General features: G+C 29.8%; 5 protein-coding genes across 11 annotated transcripts; 2 read left to right on the forward strand and 3 right to left on the reverse strand.

Annotated features, from left to right (window-relative positions):
- Nucleotides 1–90: 90 nt before the first annotated feature.
- LOC117602060 (uncharacterized) lies at nt 91–4,079 on the reverse strand. 2 transcript variants are annotated; one of them, XM_076691617.1, is made up of 9 exons: nt 3,610–4,079; nt 2,670–3,366; nt 2,195–2,575; nt 1,866–2,132; nt 1,504–1,798; nt 1,140–1,368; nt 813–1,077; nt 548–729; nt 91–495 (listed from the first exon to the last, which is right to left on the reverse strand). In XM_076691617.1, exons 1-9 carry the CDS (start codon nt 3,689–3,691, stop codon nt 365–367), a joined length of 2,529 nt encoding a protein of 842 aa, XP_076547732.1. In that variant the 5' UTR covers nt 3,692–4,079; the 3' UTR covers nt 91–364. The 2 variants fall into 2 exon arrangements, with proteins under 2 accessions (XP_076547732.1, XP_034175460.1); XM_034319569.2 differs by having other exon boundaries at nt 91–477; nt 3,610–4,077.
- Nucleotides 4,080–4,678: 599 nt separating this feature from the next.
- Nucleotides 4,679–10,389, reverse strand: fl(2)d (Pre-mRNA-splicing regulator female-lethal(2)D). Of its 4 annotated transcripts, none has more exons than XM_034320406.2 (6): nt 9,943–10,389; nt 8,839–9,191; nt 6,792–6,916; nt 6,521–6,699; nt 6,289–6,443; nt 4,679–6,190 (listed from the first exon to the last, which is right to left on the reverse strand). In XM_034320406.2, exons 2-6 carry the CDS (start codon nt 9,068–9,070, stop codon nt 5,481–5,483), a joined length of 1,401 nt encoding a protein of 466 aa, XP_034176297.1. In that variant the 5' UTR covers nt 9,071–9,191; nt 9,943–10,389; the 3' UTR covers nt 4,679–5,480. The 4 variants fall into 4 exon arrangements, with proteins under 4 accessions (XP_034176297.1, XP_034176299.1, XP_034176298.1 ...); XM_034320408.2 differs by lacking the exon at nt 9,943–10,389 and adding an exon at nt 9,555–9,763; XM_034320407.2 differs by lacking the exon at nt 9,943–10,389 and adding an exon at nt 9,392–9,542.
- A 150-nt stretch (nt 10,390–10,539) lies between these two features.
- Nucleotides 10,540–13,561, forward strand: PGAP5 (Per1-like protein PGAP5). The gene is made up of 9 exons (XM_034320414.2): nt 10,540–11,285; nt 11,363–11,508; nt 11,583–11,653; nt 11,741–11,881; nt 11,952–12,119; nt 12,192–12,277; nt 12,353–12,475; nt 12,552–12,692; nt 12,764–13,561. Exons 1-9 carry the CDS (start codon nt 11,172–11,174, stop codon nt 12,923–12,925), a joined length of 1,152 nt encoding a protein of 383 aa, XP_034176305.2. The 5' UTR covers nt 10,540–11,171; the 3' UTR covers nt 12,926–13,561.
- A 386-nt stretch (nt 13,562–13,947) lies between these two features.
- TM9SF4 (transmembrane 9 superfamily protein member 4) lies at nt 13,948–17,665 on the reverse strand. The gene is made up of 10 exons (XM_034320397.2): nt 17,527–17,665; nt 16,898–17,148; nt 16,689–16,835; nt 16,465–16,620; nt 15,512–15,786; nt 15,208–15,426; nt 14,966–15,123; nt 14,635–14,894; nt 14,371–14,554; nt 13,948–14,303 (listed from the first exon to the last, which is right to left on the reverse strand). The coding sequence occupies exons 1-10, from the start codon at nt 17,527–17,529 to the stop codon at nt 14,064–14,066; spliced, it is 1,893 nt and encodes a 630-aa protein (XP_034176288.2). The 5' UTR covers nt 17,530–17,665; the 3' UTR covers nt 13,948–14,063.
- Nucleotides 17,666–18,260: 595 nt separating this feature from the next.
- On the forward strand, nt 18,261–21,330 carry LOC117602422 (neuroguidin). 3 transcript variants are annotated; one of them, XM_034320416.2, is made up of 4 exons: nt 18,261–18,406; nt 19,005–19,530; nt 19,605–19,955; nt 20,025–21,330. In XM_034320416.2, exons 1-4 carry the CDS (start codon nt 18,398–18,400, stop codon nt 20,048–20,050), a joined length of 912 nt encoding a protein of 303 aa, XP_034176307.2. In that variant the 5' UTR covers nt 18,261–18,397; the 3' UTR covers nt 20,051–21,330. The 3 variants fall into 3 exon arrangements, with proteins under 3 accessions (XP_034176307.2, XP_076547998.1, XP_034176306.2); XM_076691883.1 differs by lacking the exon at nt 18,261–18,406 and adding an exon at nt 18,498–18,680; XM_034320415.2 differs by lacking the exon at nt 18,261–18,406 and adding an exon at nt 18,713–18,907.
- The last annotated feature ends 1,325 nt before the right edge of the window (nt 21,331–22,655 follow it).

The raw sequence follows: 22,655 nt of genomic DNA on the forward strand, positions 1-22,655 counted from the left end.
AATTATTCTACATATGTAATAAGTATTTATTAGGTGTTTATATAATAATTGTAAAAATATGGTTATTTTTTATGAATGATTTCTATGAACGAAATCGTTAATAAATACTATGACAAATTTTTAAATCAGTCAAATAGAAAGAAAATTTGATTAGAGGAGACGTTACATGCTGAGCGTGAAAACTAAGCGTGAAAAGAAGCAACACAGAAAATAAACGAGGGACGAAAAAGATATTAAAAAGAATGTTACTTACGAGGGGATAATATAAGATGTTATACATCGAAATTTAGTTTTAATTATAAAAAATATTAATAAAAAAATGTAAAACAAAACATTTAATTGAAATTATTTTAATGCCATGTACTTATAATTTGTTTGATTTCATACGTAGAAAATACTTTCCTGTCACATTTTTGCCTTTGTAACTCTGATTCAATTGATCACGAAATTCTGCCTCCAATCTCATGTAAGTTCCTCCTATTATAATAACATTATCTATGATAAAAATTATATACATTTATTAAAACATAACATTTGTAATACATACCATTTAATTGTTTTTTTATTCGATTGTGTTTGTTAGATGATTTTAATAATGAAGAAGAATCGGCAGATACTCTTTTTGTCAATAATGCTATCATTTGTGATGTTGCTCCTTCCTCAAAATCTCTCTGATTATCTTGATTGTGTCTTATATTTAAATCGCTATTCCAAAATCGATTGGTGTTTCTAAAATTGTTTGCGTTAGTATCGAATAATTCAATTTTTCAAAATAGTAGTAAAATTATATAAATTTCTCAAATGCTTATTACCTCCATAAGTTTTGGTTTTTTAACTTTTTCTTAATCTTATTTTTTGGTTTTGAGAAAGACCGTGCTTCAGATTCTTCGCTACAACATGATTCTTCATCGATACTACTATCTTCATAAGGTGTTATACCATCATCTATCTCACTATCTGAGATCGAAGAAGAAGTATCAGTTGTAACAGAAACTTGTTGACGAATTTTTTGTAATGGTTTTTGTATATCCTGTACATGAGAGAAACGTCGGAATCCTGATCCGCTCCAGATTTTTCCTAAAATTAAAATCATTTAAATAAGACAAATACTTAGGAGTGTTAAAAAAATCCTAATTTACCTAAAAGTCCAAGTTTTTGTCGTTGTGGTGCAAGTTCTATGCCAACCCACCACATTACATCTTTACACATTAATTTTCCTGGTTGAAGAGATAAATCACGAGCTACTAATCGGGTAATTTTTTCCGGAAAAAATAACTGTGGTGGTTCCATAGCTATTACTTCTTTATACACTGTAAATATGTTTAATATATTTACATCCCTTTGCGTCCTGACATCTGGAGCATGTTCCTAAATAAAAAATAAATGCTAAATAAAAAATTTGACAAACGCAACATTTCATTACCATTTCTCAAACCATGAAAATTATATAAAAATGAATATTATTTCTAAATAAAAGATGTAATTATACTTACAAATACATACCCTGTACGTGCATCCTTCATAATTTGGTAATACTTCAAATCTATATGCTCGTTGGCTACAACATGGATATCTGCCTAAAGGGAATGGCATAGGTCGTTGCTGTTCGTTAATAAAAAATTGTGAAAATTCTGCATGATAACAGCACCAATCAAACTGATGTATTGGAAAATATATATTACATTGTGTACAAAACAGGAAATGGCAATCACCCCATAATCTCCAATAAACTTTACGCCATGAACGTAATTCCGTCCGAAGAGTAATAATATAATTATTTAATGACCATGTTAAATCCCTAAATAACATAGATTCAATTATATTTCAAAAAGTCAGAATTTTACATTTAAATATCATTATCATACCTTACATGATTACTAGAAATATTTCCATGAGTATCAATTTTCATAGCGCTTGGAATACATGGTACACAATTAGAAACTGATTGAATAATATTTTTACCACATTTGATACATTTAAATAATGTAGCTAAGGAACTGTAGTGCCCTTTTTTATTATCTGGCATCATTTCAGCTAGAGACATAATTAACTTACAAAACAACTTACTTTGAATTTTATCTTTTTTATCTTTTAATCCTTCTACTTCTTCATTTGTAAATTGTTCTACTAATCTAAAAGAAAATTATCAATATGTATTGTTATGAAAACTGAAAGTTATTTAATAAATGATTACCTTGTCAAAAGATTATCATCTAAACTAGATAAAACTGTTGATGTTTTTAGTATATCAGACATGTTATCATGGCAGAACTGTAAACAATGCTCTAAAAGTGGTTCCATTTGTAAAAATGATGCAGACACCATTATTGGAATAACATTACTAGTTTCTAAAACTGGCCATTCTGACTTTTTTATAATGTCCTTTTTAACCCATCTCATTAACCAGTCAAAAATCGTAATGTCACAATGTACAGATATATCTATCTCTTCCAATTTTTGACCTGCCGTTACATCAGCAAAATAATGCATTTTTTGTATGAGAAGTTTCTGGGGACAGTGAAAATTTTTTTTAATATTTTTCTCTTCATCATGGACATGAATTTCCACTTCATTTCTGTATAGAATAAACAACTATTACTTCTATTAAAAAATTATTATTAAAAATATTGATCACATTTTGAATTATCCTTAATTTTCAATGTACTTACTCTATTAATTTCTTGTTCTGTTTACTTTTATCTTTCTCCTTATCTTTTTGTGTTATATTTGTAATTGCCCTTGCTTCAATATTATTACTTAATGAATTACTTCTTCTCACTTCAGTATTTGTGATAGATTTTTTTATTATAGGCTGTGATACAACTGGTTTTGGAATCATATATGGTAATACTGAATCCAATAAACCTTCGTGTAAAACATCGCTTAAAGTTGTCTTCATTAATGTTACTAAAATATTTTCTGTTGTATCTATAGATTTTGTAATTGTTGCATTTTCTATACACAATGGATTTTGTGCAGTTTGATTGCACTTCTCAAAACTAGTTGTTGAATTTTGATTGCAAGTATACGCTTGTTCATTTGAAGATGCAATACAATGCATAGAATTTTTAACATTAATATCATATGTTTCAAATAAGATTTCTTCTATTACATTAGGATTTTTATTTTTCTGCATGACATTACTATTAGTATATTTTTCATCTGTCACATAATTTGGTGTTTCAAACCATAAATTAATTTTTGATAACTTGCTCCAATCAAGTTTGTTCTGTGCAATTAATATTGCAGTTATACTTTCACAATTATCATTTACTTGATAAGCAACTTTCATAAATTCAAAAAACATTCCAATTGTTAACTTTGAATGTTTATAATCTTGAAATTTATGAAGTATCTCTGATAAATCTGAAGCACATTCTTTTTGTTATTTTATTAGTTATTTATAAGAATAACATAATAGATATATGGAACATTAACATTTGTTTTTAATCAAAAAAAGATATAAACATTACATGAGATCTACCATAAATAAATTATGTAACAAAAATTGCAATAAAATATAAAGAAATAAATGTGAAGGTATGTACTACATATCAAATATTGCAATCTGAAGTTGTGCAATGTAACAATTTATTAAATTGCAAATACCTTCTTTGGTTGTTGAAGCACATATTCCAAATAACTTACGCTCTTTTTTTAAAGCATCATCATCAGTTTCATTTATTTCCATTTTTATTTTTTTTATTTTTTCTTCAATTGAAGCACCCCATTCAATTAAACTGACAGTAAATAGTTACAAGACTGATACCGCTTTTATTCATCTTGTAATTTTAAAATAAATGTCTTTGATAATTTCGATAAAACTTAGAACTGAATAACATTATCATAAATTCAACCATGTCATTCATGTTTGAGAACTACGATTTTGTTTATTTTTCACTTGCAAAAGATTATTTTTGCGATTATTAGATTAATTAGGAAATTCTAGATTTAAATTTTTTCTACGTACTCGAGGTCGTAAAATCATTTGGTGGCCTCAAAAAGCCCAAAAGTTCCTTATTTTGTCAAAAAAGGGAATTTTCTATTTTGTTAGTTCTTAAGTTCCCGCCAGGTGGCGCCGTTTGTACTGTTTTCGGCGGGAAAAGATTTTTCGTAAAAACATGTTAAAATTAAGTTTTTACAATATCTCCTGTTTAGCAACTTACACAAATGACACAAATTAAACAATTACAACACTTTAATTTACAATCTAAACTCCAAAAAAAATAAGACAATGACATTACCGACAAAGATTAATTGTAAGAGCGATGATTCATTTATTCAAAATAAGACAAATAATATTTAATTCATTTTTAGAGTTAAAATTAATAATGAAATATTATTTTATTTATCTATTAGTATCGTTGTAAACGAATTTATATTTGGAAAAGAGATCTTTAATGAATCACACACTGTACAACAGTAACAATAAATTTTGATGAAACATAATCGGAACTGAATTATGTACTATTTATATTTGATTGATAATATTAAAAGAAAATATATATTCCAAGTACGATATAGGTTGAAATTTGTAACAGTTACATATCAAAATGATGAAAAAGCTGAAATTAATTAATTCTTATACAGGAAATGATATAAAAAAACATGTTTGTATAAGGGTAATACAAAATAGCAATGTAAATATTTTTGTACATTTGTCCTTAAAAAACAAACATAAGAAATACAAATGTGATGTTATGTGATTTATGAGATCAGTCTACATATTTTACTGAAAGTAATGTCCTTTTGTATTTCGTACAATTTACAGGTATCTTAATAAATCTAACAAATAGATCTTATTTTATTATACACAATTAAAAGCACATTTTATGCATTAATAACGAATGTCAACGCGCGTGTCTCACAATCGAAAAACAATACATACATACAAATCATTGCGCACATAACCGTGTATAAATCTACGTATGTGCGTCGTCGTGTACCAAATATTAACATTTGTGTATTTACATAATAGAAAAGGCATAGCCCTAATTATTATTATTTTATTGTTTATATTCTTTGCAACTGCCTCAAAGATCTAATAAAATGTGTTTAGTTTCAATATTTTAACGAATTCACAAAAAGTCGTTTAAAAACATTGAAACATTTTGTTTTACAATAATTAATACTTCTTAAAAATTTTATTACGATTCAATTGCAAAAGAAATAGTTTTAACTATTTACCCCTTTATTCCAACGCCACGTAATTTTGTGTACATATAATTATAGGAAATTAAACGTACTTTTCTTGGCATTAACGTGACTTATAGATATTTAAATCAGAGACCTATATACAAATACGTATCATCAAAAATGATGGAAAATTATTCGAAACAAAGTTTACTATAAGCGTTTCCATATTACAATTTATAAATAATCAAAAATAGAGAATCCATTTTTATTGCGTGTTCTAAAGTCACGCTAAGCCTGTTTTATATGTAACACGTGTTATGTATATAAAATCATGTTAAAAAATTTTATTCTGGATCGCTTTGAAGTGTCTCACCATTGGTTAGAACTAACGCATCGTCGTCGGCTTCGTTGTAATCGAGAGAAAGGATGCTCTCTCTTCTTTTTTTCTTGTGTGTCCTTTCATCATCACTACCCGGTGCACTTTTGTCCCTTTTGGTCCTATCCCTACCCCTCGTTGTTCTAGTTAGCACCTCTTCCCCATTAGTTTTACTGTTACTTCTATTATGACTTTTACTCCTTAATATCCTTTTATTATTTCGATTTTCCTCGTGTTCTTCTTCCCTATCACTTAATTCCTCATTTTCAACTTTTATAATCAAAGCAGCCGAATCACTTGAGCTTTCATCATTATGATCTGCTTGATTAGGTTTCCGTTCTGTTCTTTCGGTATTTGAGAACTCGCACTGCGGTGATCGTTGCGACGATAACGGTGGAGTCCTAGCACCTTTGCACATATCACTATCTTCCATCGATTTCGAAGTCTTTGTTTCCGAAATTGAGTTCTCCTCTGACTCCTCTTTTTTAATTGGCGGTGTGTGAGGAGATAAGCCGTTTGTTAAATTATTTTCATTCGAATTTGCTTTCAATGCTGCATTCTCTTGTTGTAATAACGTAACCGACTCGCGAGCTTTACGCAGTTCCTGCTGTAAGAAATAAATTGTGCTCTGCATTCCTTCTACATCCTCGTCCAAGTCTTGCAAAAATTCATCTAATTCTGTAAAGAAGGTAATGGAAGAAAAATATTAACTGATCTTATTTCATAATATAAATAGGAATAAAAAACAAAACCACAGGAATGCAAAATAATGATACCTGATTGCGATTTCTTCATTTCCTCGCTAAAACTTCTTTGAAGTGCGAGATCTCCTTCTAATTTAGCAATTCGTCCACTAGCGATCATACGACCTAGTTCTTCATTTTCTTGGTATAACAATCTACATTTCGCCATTAGTCTCTTACCGGTATTACTATAAATAAATGCAATTATACATTCAAAGATGAGTATCTACAATTTATTTTTATTATAAGACAAATTATTATCTACCTGTCTGGTGTAAACTTCCACGCGCTAAGTTCATTTTGTGTGTCTTCTAACTTGGCTTTAGTAGTGACCAGCTCCTGTCTTAATTTTTGTATTAAAATATTAACAGCTGGATCTAACAAAGCTGATCTTAATGCGGCAGTGGACGGAGCATGAGCAGCTTTCATTTCGGCAATCTGATTCTAAAATAAACGAAAGTTACACGTTTATGTTAGAAACTTTTTTCATCATTTTAACAGCTTGCTAATTAAAAACAAATGAAAGATTCACGTACAATATATTCTTGTAATTCTTGTTCTTTAGAAGCAAGTCTTCTCACTAATATCTTCTCTCTGTGAGATGCTTCTGCATGTTGCTGCCTATATTTATTTTCGGATTCTCTCAATGATGCTAGCTCACCTATAAAGAAAAATTATTTCATTTCCTCTTTTAGTTGTAACTTCATTGTTTAAAGCTGTCTATGTGCTTCGTTATTATTATTATTTTATGCACATTTTTATTGGCTTGGAAAAATATTTTTAGATACCTTTTCATTTATGCACAATATAAACTAGAAGATAATGTACCGAAACACAACTTTAAGTTCTATCAACATATACATATAATTGTAATTCAATAATTATTATTACCACCTAATTTTTCTTAAAAAGATCACTTATTTCAGAACATCAAGTTTTCATGATATACAACTATACAAATTTTTGAGACACATAGAAAGCTTAAAACCTTAAAATATATATATATATATGTACATGTAGTATAATGGTACAGAATATTCTGTACTCTTTTCTTTATACATCATAATAGTATATTTTTGGTGAAATAAAGCATAGTGGTGAAAGTCTACTACATACTGTTTTGCCCTAAGTGTGCATAAACAAAATATGTTTTTATATGTATGTGACATTGACTGCCTGACAATTGACATTTTTAATTAACGCATACTTTGAATTTGAAGTTGTTGCATCGTGCCATTTGTGAGATTCTCTGTGCTTCCACCGAGACCAAGAGTAGACGTTATTTTTCTTCCATGAGAATAGACAGACTACTTGTTGCTGACACAGATGCTGTCACAAGATGACCTCCTGGCCTTATTCAACCGGGTTTGTATTTTTCAGACTGGGTATTTGGACATCGGGAAATTTTGGTGCAGGTACAAATGCATGCATGAATTGTGTTCATAATGGGAATAAACAGGGATGGATGTCTAGGAACATAATTAAAAGTTATTGAGTTTTATCAGACATATCTAAATATAAAGTAATATTAAAGATATGTAGACTGGGATCAGAATGATTAGGATTGGGAAAAGCAGCTGGAATTTCTGATTGTAACTGCATCAATTAAAGGTTTTCGTACTTCACCAAGACTTAGGTCACGCACCCCTGGCACAGTGTTTTGTGGGCCAAAGGATGACATAGGGCCCCTGATTTTACTCTTCTAAGCTGTATATTCAGAGCCAGCAAGGATGTTGTATTTCATTCAATCCTCACAAAGCGGAAACTTGATATCCAATGTACACACAAACACACACGCACTGTTTTGCTTCTGGCAGTGCGATTTACCACACTGTAGAATGATACGTGGCACACTGCACAGTCACTTACAAGCTCATATTAGAAGTAAGCTGTGTGTGTTTTTACAGTGAAAGAAATGATTCATAGTGAACACATTCAAGGAACCTTGTCATCTCTTCTTGTCACACAATATCACTTGTTTCTTTCAATATGCACTTTGCTTTAAGCATTAAGTGATTCTCAGTATCAAGAGTAGGGCAACATAACACAGGATGATAGAATTATATTGCATAATATATCATAGATTCTCTTGAATATGTGGCATATATGACCGTCACATCACTTCTGCTCACCGAAAAGATTTCAAACACTGTACATATTGGTGTTAATTTAATTACCCGCACTACACATCACAAATGTAGTTTTCGAAATTATTACAATATTACTATATCACTAGCCTGTATCTAAAAAATCTATTGCCAAATAGATCCATTCAATACTTCTATTGATACATCAATTTTCTACAATTGCAGTTCGCTTATCAATGTCATAAAAAAAAGGTTTTAAGGGTTTCACCTGTTATCATGTTATTTTACTTATTTCAAGATTTTTCAATCTTAAGACTTATAAAAAAACTTAGAATTATTATTAACCTAAACACTTTGGTAATAAAACGCTTGGTCCCTAATCTTAATGTCCCTATAAGAGTCTTGTCTCATACAAGAGACCGTTGTGTTCTGGCATTCATAAATTCGTTTAAGAAATGTGGTGAGTAAGGTGGTCTCACTCATGTGATCTCAGTACCTTCCTGGGCTGCCGCCTGGGCCTCTAGACACTCCACATACAAGTCCTGTTCATGCCACTTGGATGCTAGCTCGTCCTTTGTCATGCTCTCCAACTGTTGCTGTGTTAGCTTCATACGCCTTGGTTGCCTAGGAGAAGGAGGACTGCTTGGTTTTCCTCCTGCACTGCTGTTCTGTGGACTCCTTGGTGAAGACGGACCAGCCGACTTAACGTCAGTACACTCCTCTGCCATTTTATGGTAGATACTATTAAAACCACACCCTGGGTTTTAAGTAAAATTTGATGCTTGTCTTCTTTAGCTGCTTAACTGCAAGGGGTATGTTGATATGTTGCCAGTGTTAGCACACATTTATCTGTAAATATAAAAATATTATTTTAGTATAATATTTCTTACAATTATATTATTGTAAAAAATAAATGATTCAAATGTATATGTTGGTATATAAGTTATCTGTTCATCACTAATGGTAAATAATGTGTAATCATATTTATGTACTTCTTAAATTACACTCATTTATTTTACACTGATATATTTCATTTGAATAACTCTTACGTGCATTATATACTGTTATTTTTAAATCCAATAGTGCAGTTATATCGTAGAAGAATGGAATACTATCGTGTACGATTTGTTTGTCTTCGTAGGCTACCACTTGTCACGAAATGGAGTAAAACTTGTTCAGGGCACAAATTCAGACCCGGCTTTCAGAACATACCGCGTGATTGAAGATGGTCACGTGGCTCATTTAATGTTTTATTGCGACATGCAGGGTAGAAAATGTAGAATCCAGTTATCTATAGTCGTAGAGAACATTGACGCCATTATGTCGACATGTCTGCCGTGAACAAGAATTTCGCGGTATAAGATTAAAATTTTTTCTTCTCTTATTTATGTCCATACACATACGTCTATACATAATACACTCCTATATAAATTATTAACTAATTTTCAAAAATTTATTTGAAAAATACAATCATGTTCATAGAACTATCCAGATGTTCAATTTAAGTTTTAACAATTATGATAGTCTACTATTGTAAAGTCATTTACTATAATCTAACAATGTACATATAAGTAATACCACTTCTGTTCATTTCACATACCTCGTTTCGTGACACGCCTCTCATTCCATTAAGAAAAGTTTATTATCCAATATTTAATTCAACTTGGACGATGAAATACGACACCGTATGTGTGTATACATACAAATTTACACATATATATATATATATTTATATATATGATATATATATACTCAAATGTAATTTTGTAGTCTCTTATAAGCAAGTAGAAATCTTCGTTAGAAGGTTTCACAATTGATCACTCGGCGAAGCGAATAAACGTTATGTATCGTGTTAGTCTCAATGTCCCGCGCATTCCAAATACAATATCAATACGCGCCCACGATACACGTATCGTGTAATTTTCTAAAAATCACACTACTATAGCCTAACACTTTAATATAACTAATCACGAACAATGATTACCGCTGACCCCAACATTCAGAATGGCTAAAGAAACGAATATCAGCGCATGCTCCGATCACGATTGTCCAACTACTGTTGGTATGGTAGTATGTATGTACGCTAAAAGCGTACAGTTGCAACATTTTTTTTATATATTCTAAGGAAAATGATTTTATATAGGCCATGTATTCTTCACTAAAATATAAAATATTCTTAAAAAATATTCTTTTGTTTCATTTGACAGACCAAATTTTAAACTTCTCCTTTCAAGGTTTACCCTGCAACTGCAATTGCTGGCAGTCAAGGGATGTGAAAAAAATAAATGTTGATAATTTTGAAAATTTCAATTATTTCGTTACTTGATTCTAATTGTAAATATATATTATTGTTTAAATAATATATATGGTAGAAATAAATGTTTATTACTGTTACCATCTATATATACAATTGCTGATTGTGTTAGTAGCACTCATACAGTGACTGCTCTTGTAATCTCAAATATACCCGTGCTTGTTCTAATAACTAGCCTTACTGATAAGTTTGAATTTTTAAATAGGCTCTAAACAAAACGTGATTCCACTTCTGTCTAAATTTTCTACTTTATTCACAATCCAGAATCTTCTGGTGAAGAATATATGTGTATATATATACGGAATATGACATTTTGGTCTTTTCAAAGATTCAATATAAAGTATTGCATTTAAAAAAACTATATCATATGCACAGAAATAATAGTGATCAGTATTCAGTTTGGGTATAAAAAGTGTTTAATGTGCAATACGTATTTATATTAGAATTTTATTGAAATGAGATCTATATTCTGAGTTTTATCAGTGTACTTTATGTATTCATTTTCCTAATACAAAATGTTAGATACTAGAACGTTTTCGTATAAGAAATATTTAGTTGAAGCTGGTATAGCACTAGTATGTGTGTTTATATTTTGTGAATATTTGGTATATTATTTTGTGCTTATTCAGGTACACTATATTGGTATCTTATATGAATAAGTATGAAATTACAAGGTTTTTAAATGATTACTTTTTAAACGTTGCAGTGTGCATGGCCTATGTTGGATCCACATAAAGTTGATGTTACAATTACTCCAACAAAGTCAGATGAAATTCCTGTACATGCAATGTTTTTAGCAGACACTCATTTATTAGGTTCTAAGAATGGACATTGGTTTGATAAATTAAAAAGGTTTGTATGTATTGGGTAATAAAGTTTCAAATTTCATTTCTTCCTATTAAAATAGATATTCTATGTTTGTTTAGAGAATGGCAAATGTATAGAGCATTTCAAACTATGGTTACAATTCATAAACCAGATATCATTTTTATATTAGGTATGTAATGTAAATATAATATGCAGATTTTTAATTCTAAATAATTACTAACAACAATAATAATGTATTCTAATTGTAATATAATAGGTGATTTATTTGATGAAGGACAATGGAGCAGTTCCACAGAATTTTATCAGTATATAGAAAGATTTCATTCATTATTTTCAGTACCTAAAAACACCTATCTTTATGTTGTTGCTGGAAATCATGACATTGGATTTCATTATGGTATTATAAAGTAATAGATATTTTTGTAATTGATAAATTGAAATTTCTCATGAAAACAATACTTATTTAGCAATTACACCATACTTGAATCAACGATTTGTAAATGGTTTAAAATCACCAAGTGTAAAAAGAATTAGTATAAGGGGAAATCACTTTGTTTTAATTAATAGTATGGCACTAGAAGGGGATGGATGTTTTTTGTGTCGTCCTACAGAAATTGCATTAAACAAAATTGCTGGTAAGTCAGGTTTCTATTGATATAAAAATTATAAGAATCAGAGCTTGCAAATGAATAAATGAAATTTTTTAGCACACTTGAAATGTGCAAAAGGTTTGGGAAATAATTGTGACAATGATAATACAATTTCAAGATATAGTAGACCAATTATTTTACAGGTCAGTAAATAATTGTGTTTTATAAGTATAGAGAAATAACAGTACAATTATATAATATTTGAATTGTAATTATAGCACTATCCAATGTATAGAGAATCCGATGAAGTCTGTAATGAACTTGATGAAGCACCAGAAGAAGTAAAAAGTATTAAGTTTAGAGAAAGATGGGAGTGTTTGTCAAAAGAAGCATCTGAACAAGTACATAATATAATTTGTAAGAATTTTTGTATAATGAAAATTATAAATGTTTATAAAAATATATCTTCATTTGTAGTTATTAGATATATTGAATCCAAGATTGATTATTAATGGACACACTCACCATGGTTGTAGAAGAATGCACAGACAGGATACAATGGAATTCACGATACCATCATTTAGTTGGCGTAACAAAGATAATCCTTCGCTCTTACTAGTAAGTTGTAAATTAACAACGTCCATTTTACCGTTATCGTGTGTATATTTAAAATAATACTTATATTTCAGGGTGTATTTACTCCCAATAATTATTCTGTATCAAAATGTTATATGCCCATGGAATCTACCGAAATTAAAATTTATATCATCAGTATAGTATGCCTTTTTATATATTTTATTATAAAATGCAAAATAAGACAAAGTCGATATTATTTCCTGAAATTTCACTGAAAATATTTAAGTAGTATATAGAAATAGAAATCCTAAATTATTGACAGATCTGTATGTATATATATATATAATATAACAGTTTAAATTTCTTTTGTAGAACATTATTAATAATATACATATTATTTACAGTATCCGTAATACATGTAAAATACTTATATTGTATATTATTATCCGACAACCAACATCAAATTTAGAACACTTTGTTACTTGTTTTACATATATCAGTTTTCTTTGCATTATTCTGTAAACTTTCGTTCTATTAAAACAAAAGATCGTGTTTACAAATACATGTAAAATATTACTACATTACATATTTACTAAATACTAATTAAAGTACAGAGGTTCATATGTATATCAAAAATCAGTTATTATATATAAATCATAAGTATTTCACGTGAAAAAATATTGTACAAATCAGGAATAAAGTTTGTATCTAAATTTATCGAAGTTTAAGTAATGTAAATACTTTTATATTATTGACCGTAATTACATTATTCGTAGTTAATGCACATACATCTATCAACAAACTTGTAGATACAACTTGAAAAGCTGCTGTTTTTATTGTAATAGAACAGTAAATAATTATAAACGAATATTATTAACTATAATACTTGGCACTGACTATAATTAATATTACATTTATCAGTATTTTACATATTTTATTATTAAAAAAAAGATGTAATATTAATATAGACAATGCATATTATTTTTTATGTATAAACTTTTTTCTCTTATTTATACGAGTAGTACTCTGTTTTATAAGTACTTTTACCATAATGAAGTATTGATTTAAAATCTAATAAAAAGTTAAAAATAAAAATCGTGTATTAAATAAGATTGAATAACATACACTATTATGTCAAATCACTATTTATGTTCATTTCTTGGTATAAAGTTTTATACATTTGTTTTTATAAATAGAACAACTTTACATATAATATTTAGAAAGAACATTTAGTAACTGTACTCACGTGTAATCATATTGAATCACCTTACTAAAACTGAAAGCAAACTATTTTTGGTTTTATATATTTAATTTAAAAAAATTAAATATTCTTTGTAACTTTGGAAAAAAAAAAAAAATGTTATTCTCTTTTATTGGAGAATATCATTGACGCTGTCAATGAGATAATTTTGACTAGTCTATTTTCACAGCAGCATATATCTTTCGAATAAACGCGTATGCCGCAAAAAATCCTATTGTGCCTGTTAATAACCAAAATGTGAGCACCATTAATGTTGTATAACCAAAATACAAAAGTGTTGGAATAAGTTCCGTGATTTCTAGTTTTGTCATAAAGTAAAAAATTGAATAGGCTAAGACGTATACAGCTGATCCTCCGCTAACGATAAAGCTCCTCCACCACCATCGGTAATCCTAATAATAAATATAAATTTATATTTTATGAAAGAATCTATAAATAAAAAGACCATATAATACTTACTTCTCCGCATAACTGAAAATAGACCATAACTATGGATATTTGAGAACAAGAGATGACAAGAATACAGAAGACAAGAAACAAAAATCCAAAAAGGTAGTAAAATTGATTTTCCCATAATGCAGTCAAAATGAAAAATAATTCTATGAAAACAGCGCCGAAAGGTAGAATTCCAGCCATTAGTGTACTGCAATAATATGAAAAAAGCATGTTTTGTTACAACGACAATGATGTTTGAACAAATTCTATTAATTTTATATAGCTTACCCAAACACAGGATTCATGTACCATAATTGATCAGGAACTTGTCTAGGAATTTGATTTGTTCTAACCGGATGCGTAAAAGGCTGTTTACGATATCCAAAGAAATATCCGAGATATACAAGAGGAAGTGATATACCAAACCATAAACATAACAATGCCACCATTGTTACAAATGGTACTGCGCCCGAACTATGTTTACCCCATATAAAGAAATTTAAAAAGAAACAAGTGCCAAACACTATTCCTGGATAAAACATTGCTGTCTGTAACAATCAGTATAGTAATATAGTACATCAGTATATTATATTTGTAAAACATGTCAGTTTATGTTTACCAGTAATGCTGTTCTTCTCCATTTTCGTCCACGCATCGTCTTATAAAGACGCGCGGAAAAATATCCAGCGATTAAACCGGAAAATACATACAAAAATATTGCACAAGTTGCAAGTGCACCTCTACTAGCAGGGGAAAGCATACCCAACATAGCAAAGACTGTAAACATAAAAGAAAATGAAAATATCGACAATTCTATTAACCAAATATAGACATACTTTTTTTATAAAGATAAAATCTTACAAATCGTTATTAAAGCCATACAAAATATTTGAATTCCACTGCCTATTACAGCAGCGAATAAGCGCGGATGTGGCGGAGGACGAAATACATCTCCGTGAACTAATTTCCAACCAGTTTCTTCAATAGTTTCATCTAGGCCTGTTAAACTATCATTTTCACCGGCATTATAGCGTGCAATATCCCTTCTTAAAGTTCGAACCATGATCATTGTTAGAATCCCTACATTATTTTATCAGAAACCAGTGTCTATGCGATTTAAAACAATCAAAAGAATTAAAAGCAAAATATATAAATATGTATTTACCAGAAAGAAAAAGGATTACAATAAGGGAATTGATGATTGAAAACCAGTGAATTTCAACGTCACTCATCCCTAGATATATGTCCCATCTGCTTGCCCAACTTATATCAGATTTTGTCCATTCCACAGAATATAAAAACAAAAGTTTTGTTCCTTTTGGATTAACAAACTGAGGATTTCCATGTGTTGGCAATATGCAGGTATTTCCTTCAAACTTTAATTGACTTACATCAACCGATCGAGCTTCTACTTCAAATCCAACCACTCTGAATTCGTTTCTACAAAAATAAACGTGACTATAATTTAATACAGCTCCATTTGTATATGCATGTATGTATGTATATATATGCTGGTCATGAGAGAGCATACTTTTTATCTAACAAATTTTTACTCGTGCTGCGCATCTCTATTTAGGATCTACACATTCCGTAATTTATGGTAACGCAAGCGCTCTTACGACGACCGGGACGCCGAGAGCACATACAAGGTGTCCCAAAATGAGTGTAAGCCGCTTAAGGGAGTGGTAGCTAAGATGATTCTGAACAACGTTTTCCTTTGCGAAAAAGCTTCGTTTTTGAATTATTAAGGAAAAACAGTGGCCAATCCGAGCGCGCATAGAGCAAGGGTTATACCCAGAAGATAGAAGGTCTCATGATTTCTAACTTTTGTTAATCACAGGGTGTTCTATCCTTTGGGTGAAGTACCTTTTTCATATCGTCAACGTACCATTAGATTTTGCGAATATATTAAAAAAAAAAATAAGTACAACATTTCTCTTTTCTTGTACATTTACGACATCATCATTCTGTTCGTATATTTCTATCCACCATGTGTATGACCATGAAGTAGGATATAAGTTAAAATTCTTCCCAGGCTTAGTGAGATACGCGAATTAAGTATACTCTCTTGTGAACGGCAGTGTAAATTCCAATTGTATATATGAGATTTGTACTAACTCTCCATATTTATGATAACTTAGTTTTAGTTTAAGATAATTATTGATATAATATTGGTCATTCATGATTCCACCCAAACGATATCCATGGTATACAATCACATTATTCGTATCTTTATGAATCTTTTTTGTTGCTGCTGGTAAATTATCAATTAATCTAAGGACAAATAAAATTTGTTACAAAGGGACATTTAACGCAATTTAAAGACTTATAAATCTACCTACAGGTGTACAGTATAATCATGTTGAATACGTTCTATAACACGCTGTGACTCTTCTTCATTCCATGTCATAAGATTAGATGGTCCATGACATAATAATTTACAGCTTTTATTTTGTGCCATTAGCACTTCATATGGTGTATTTACAATTCTATATAAAAATAAATTGTATTATTTTAAAAGAATAACATAAAAGTAATTAAGAAATCTTACCTATCACCACGTAATACCTCTCCTAAGTTTTCAGATTTATAAATCAAAGTTCCATTTTTTGGTATACAAAAAGGAATAGAATAATACTCAAATGGCAACTGTGTATGAGTGCTGGTCATTTTAACTGCTTTAACATCAATCTTTTGCCCCTTTTTAAACTCCACAGGAGCAACACCCGGCACGTAAAAGCCATTTGTTTCAATCAATAAGGATATTATTACAAATATAGCACTACTACTTTTTAACCTTTCCTAAAACAAAAAAACAATATACATACACTAAACTGTACAACCATTACATTTTAATGCATGAATTGGTTTTAATAACATCTACATAATTATAATAAAGCATAGATTCAAAGGGATTTATTTATATATATATATATGATATAAACACAAATATATATTAATTTCTAACTAATTATTAAAGTCGACAACACTTTTATTTAAACTGTTTTATTACAACTATGACAAACAATGCTATTAATTTCGTGACAAAACTATTACGGTTGTACAAATATACGCGTTTTATGCTTAGAAAATATTATATCAAAAAAGAATTGCCACGTTAAGTTTACATTTCTACTTTTCAATATTTTTTAAATATAATTAACTTCTAATAATGCTTACCATCCTACAATATTATTTACGTCAAAGGCGCGCCACGCCGTTACCCCTCACTTTATTCTTGATTACTCTACTGACAAAGTTCTCACTCTGTTCACGTCAAAAATGAAGTTTACTTCAATATGAAGTTTGTATAGAAACGTTTATCAGTAAAACAACATTAAAAGTAATTCCTCATAAAATCCCTAGAGACGAGAGAGTCTCGAAGAAAATGACGATTGCGTGGGAGGAAACCCCATATAATAATATTAAATTCCATAACAATAGTTTTTAATAATTAAAAACTATGTTACCTTTTTCCAAATTACTTTTAATCAATCTAAATATGATCACAATTAAGCGTTTGAGCATTTTTACTTCCCCTGTAACGCTATTTTTCTTAGGGATACCTACTCTACCCGATCTTATAGCTGATTATTTCTTATCAATTTTATTCATCTCACATATTTATAAATAATTCACCAGTAATATGTAATACATTGAATATTTGGTGTTACTTAAAGTATTTTATTACATAACAGGTGATTATTATTACATTCTTTCTTGAAATTCCCGCAATTTTTTACTCTTGAAAATAGAAAGGAAGTAATCTTTTATAAATATGAAATGCTGTTTATTCACACATTTATTTAATTAATTTATGTATCATAAATTCTTAAAATGTTAAAATTATTATTCTTGTGGCTGTATAACATCACTTTTTATAAAGAATGGAAACATTTTTACCAAATAATAGTAGATGTTTTGATCAAGCTTTTCCGAGCGAAAAAATATATCCCCGAAAAGGAAAATATCGTCCCACGTGGGGACTCGTTTAATTACAAGTTACGTTATTTAGATATGCATCTGTTCGGTTAATTTTTATTTCAGAACAATGGTACAGGTGAGTGGAAACTTTTAAACATATTATTTGGTTCAAATTTCGTAAAATTTGTCTGAATCAATGCATTTTTCTATCAGGTCTATTGGAAATTTTTGATTGTTTTTTTTCCGTTGTCATCCATTAGTAAATAGGAAAGATGGCAGCAGATTATTGCGCTTTTTTCCTCTACATCCACAGATCCGACATTTTTCTTAAAATTAAGCCATTTTACAAGTTTTTGTTTAATAGTTGTATAAAACCATTCACGTCCAGTTTTATGAACAGAATTGAGCGGGTACCTTATTTTTTAAATGAAATGTAGTTAACATTGAAATAAATAAAATACATAATTTTTGAATGTCGAACTGGTGTCAAATAAGGTGTAAGACGACATACAAATTTTGAAAAATTCTGTATTGTTTTACCGAGTGTAAACATTTCAGTGTTTGATGAATGAAGAATTCATTATGAGTTACTTTCAAGTATTATTACTTTTTTAAATAAAATATGATGAAAATGAGGGTATAAATACATTTTTCACTACATGACATGCCTGTTTGAATTTTTTCATTACAATGTGATATGTTTGCTTTCCAAAACTAATCAATTATTTTTGCAGGCAATCGATGAAATGGAACAAAGGGATCTCCCACAGGCATTCCGTTTGCTGGGGGAGATGAATGCCAATGTATTGCAAGTGAATCAACTTGTGGACAACATGTTAATTCGTGTTAAAAATGGAGAAATTTCTACAGACAAGGGTCTTAGTTTTTTGGAAATGAAATATCATATGTTACTTTCATATTTGATTAATTTGACTTATGTAGTTCTGAGAAAATGTTCAGGAGAACGTATAGAAGGAGATTCATCGATTGATCGTTTAATCGAAATCAGAACAGTCCTAGAAAAAATCCGACCAATAGATCACAAACTTAAGTATCAAATAGATAAACTTGTTAAGACTGCTGTAACTGGTACTATCAACAGTGATGATCCAACTAATTTTAAAGCTAATCCTGATGCATTTGATACCAATGATGAAGAATCTGACAGTGATCAGGGTGATGCAGATGAAGGTTTTAAATCAACACAATCAAGGAAATCTAATGTTTATGTACCACCAAAACTTGCTGCAGTACATTATGGTTAATATATCTATCAATTTATATTGTATTTTTAGTAATATCAATCATTTGAATATTTTGTGTTGCCGTTATAGATGGAGATGAAACAGTTGCGGATAAAATTCGTAAAGCCGGAGAAAGGGTTCGCAGACGCGCTGTATCGGGTGCTGTTTTACGGGAATTAAAGGAAGAATATTTAGATGCGCCTATCGAAGACACACATGGTTTAGGAGAAAAACAAACTAGTCTAGGTCGTGAGAATAAACGGAAAATAGAATATGAAGAAAATTACATGACACGTTTGCCTGTTACTAAACAAGAAAAACACAGACGTCGTCAAATGACTACTGTTGGTACACTTGGAGAAGAAATTACATCGTTTGGAGAATCGTCTTTTGTATCTGCTAAAAAAAGAAAAACTCAGAAGAAAGGCAAAGCCAAAAAAAGTAAGTCTTTCGTATGGTAAATGTTATTGAAATTTAATATTTATCACGTAATTTGGATTGTTTTTACAGGTTTCAAGAAAAAAAGGCATCATTAAATCGACTTTATAAAAATTTGAAAAGCTGAATTTCATACAGCGTTAATAATTAAGGTAAAATGCAAATTTCTTCAATTCTTCTTGACAAATGCAGATGCCATTAATACTCGTTACTAAGTTAAGCTAAATAACTCATAAACAACTAGTAATAAAAGCCAACCATCAACGGTGAAGTAAATAGCACGATGGTAATTTATTACTACATAAGACATACTAATGGTCGTGTAATTGATAATTATAGTTAATAATGATTTTAATCTTTAATTGTTGTCTGAGATCAATTTTTATCTATGGAGTTGAAATGTTCCGTGAGTCACAAAGAAAAAAAATGGTATCTCTACGATATTAAGTACATGAAAAATAATGTCAAGGTACATACGAGCTTAACTTACAAAAAAAAGTATTACGTGTAACCGTGACGCATTTAATCAAAGAATGGATTTCGGCTCCAAGATTTAAAATTGTAAGTTAAACGCAAAAGTTGAAAGCAGAAAATTTGTCTGCTTTATTTTGAAATATTCTCCAGCTATAGATGAAACAAAAAAAAAAAAAAAATCAGTAACGTAGCAGGAGGGATGATATCGAATTAATTGTTACAGAAGCGTAAAAATCACAAGACATTCAATGCAAAAATTAGAAAATTCAAGTTTAATAAGAAAAAAGAAAATGACTAGAAATTGCAACCACTCTGCAAATTCTAAGAATAATGTTTATCGTGCGATATCACGTGTCTTAGGATTTTCTCGCTATTTTAGAGTAGTATAGTAGTTAATAGTTTTACTATTATATGTATATTTCGTTTGTATTTTCCCCTGGTAAACTGTTGAGGCTATTATATCTCGATGTGAATCATATTTTATGTTAAGTTTCATTCTTTTACAATGTGTCCATGCATTGTACTTGTTGTTTTAATTTTGAATTGCTTTCATTTAGTTGTTAAACTTATATTAAAAGTAATATAAGGATAACACGAATGTGTCAAAATTCAAAATTGATATTGCCAATTTCTTAATTACTATTTAAGTTTACTGTATTTAGTTTCTTAGGGAGGGGGTATGTGTGATATTGGAGTAAAAACTAATATACGAAGACTAGAGCGAAAATCACTTCTGCAATAGAATAAAGAATTTGTACAACAAATTATAGGGATAAATCCGTCTCTTGCGCTTAAATAGGTTCCATTTTTTAAGTGTTAGACGTAATTCTGGGTATTTTCTTAAACCCAAATGCAATGTTTCCTTTTTAAAGTAAAGGAAAGATAAATATTAATATGCACTTAATACAGCTCATACATGGATATTGGTATCCATTACTCGTTCCTGCAGAAGTGATCCGCATCACCTTCAAAAGTACGAATTCGTTACATGCTAACCAAGGGCTCAACCATCCATAGATATTATATTTTTTACAAAAGTGTTCATAGATTGAGCCAACTTGGTAATGCGTAATGTTACATATGCCCTCTCTTTTTCAATCTGTGAAGACGATTAAAATGTGATAAATTATTCATGAAATAATAGTTAAAGAAACTAACAGAATAGCACAATTGCTGGGCATTATTTACAAGTGCTAGCAAGCCTAATGTCAGCAGCCTTGTCGTATTTGGTAATGAAGTTGGAATACTGAATAGCGGGAAGATTTTGATGAATAATACGAAGGTACCCTTACAAAATCTCATGCTCGTGTTTAATGTACGGCATGCGTGAAATAATACAAAATCACAATAGGTTTCAAAATTTGCCCGAAATTTAGTTTTCTCATACTTTATACATAGATGATAATTTTTGAAGCACACTTACAACTGAAATAACTGTAAGTCCAAAATACTAACTTGTATGAGTGAGTGTGTGAGTGAGTGAGTAAGCGAGCGAGCGAGCGAGTGTATGTGTGTATATATAATGTATATGTTATTATGTATTTATATATACATATGTACCTCCAACATGTGTTTCCTCATTTTTACATTCTAAAATGTTTGTAACTGCGCATTAAATACTATTACGTTGTTTGTAACAAATAGAATTATCGCCGATAATCTAAATTGAAAAGTTTACTCGTATATTATTACATTTGTTTATTAAGCATAGTTTCCTAGACATGTTTTACATATTTTGGACTTATAGTAAAAGTGTATGGGTGTGAAAAATATGATACACATATCCACATACACAACATATAGCAGCAAAGTAATAGGATTACATTGAATACACTACCTCAAATCAATAGAAATATGGATTTACAATAATATAACTGCGTCAGTTACGTTTACATTGTTGTGCCGTTGTTTAGTTATACATTTACTGATACTACAGTTTTGTTGTGAAATATAATAGAATGTATTATGCCTTATGAAAAGAGAGGTATCTAGAATTTGTTATCTCTGACCTGCTTAGCAGGAGTAAATCTTTTAGCAATGTACAAAGAAAGCACAAAGTATGTAAACGTTACTGTAAGCAGTGAGTTTAAAGTAGTCCTTCAAATTCAACAACGCTGCCGAATACCAAATTAAAAGGAGAAACAAGATATCTTTGCAGCAAAAATGAGATTAGAATGATTTATTGAATACATTCATAGTTTGAAGGATGTATGTACTGTTTCGTTTATT

The sequence above is a fragment of the Osmia lignaria genome, chromosome 13 (assembly GCF_051020975.1).
Source record: "Osmia lignaria lignaria isolate PbOS001 chromosome 13, iyOsmLign1, whole genome shotgun sequence".
In the NCBI taxonomy this organism is placed as follows: domain Eukaryota; kingdom Metazoa; phylum Arthropoda; class Insecta; order Hymenoptera; family Megachilidae; genus Osmia; species Osmia lignaria.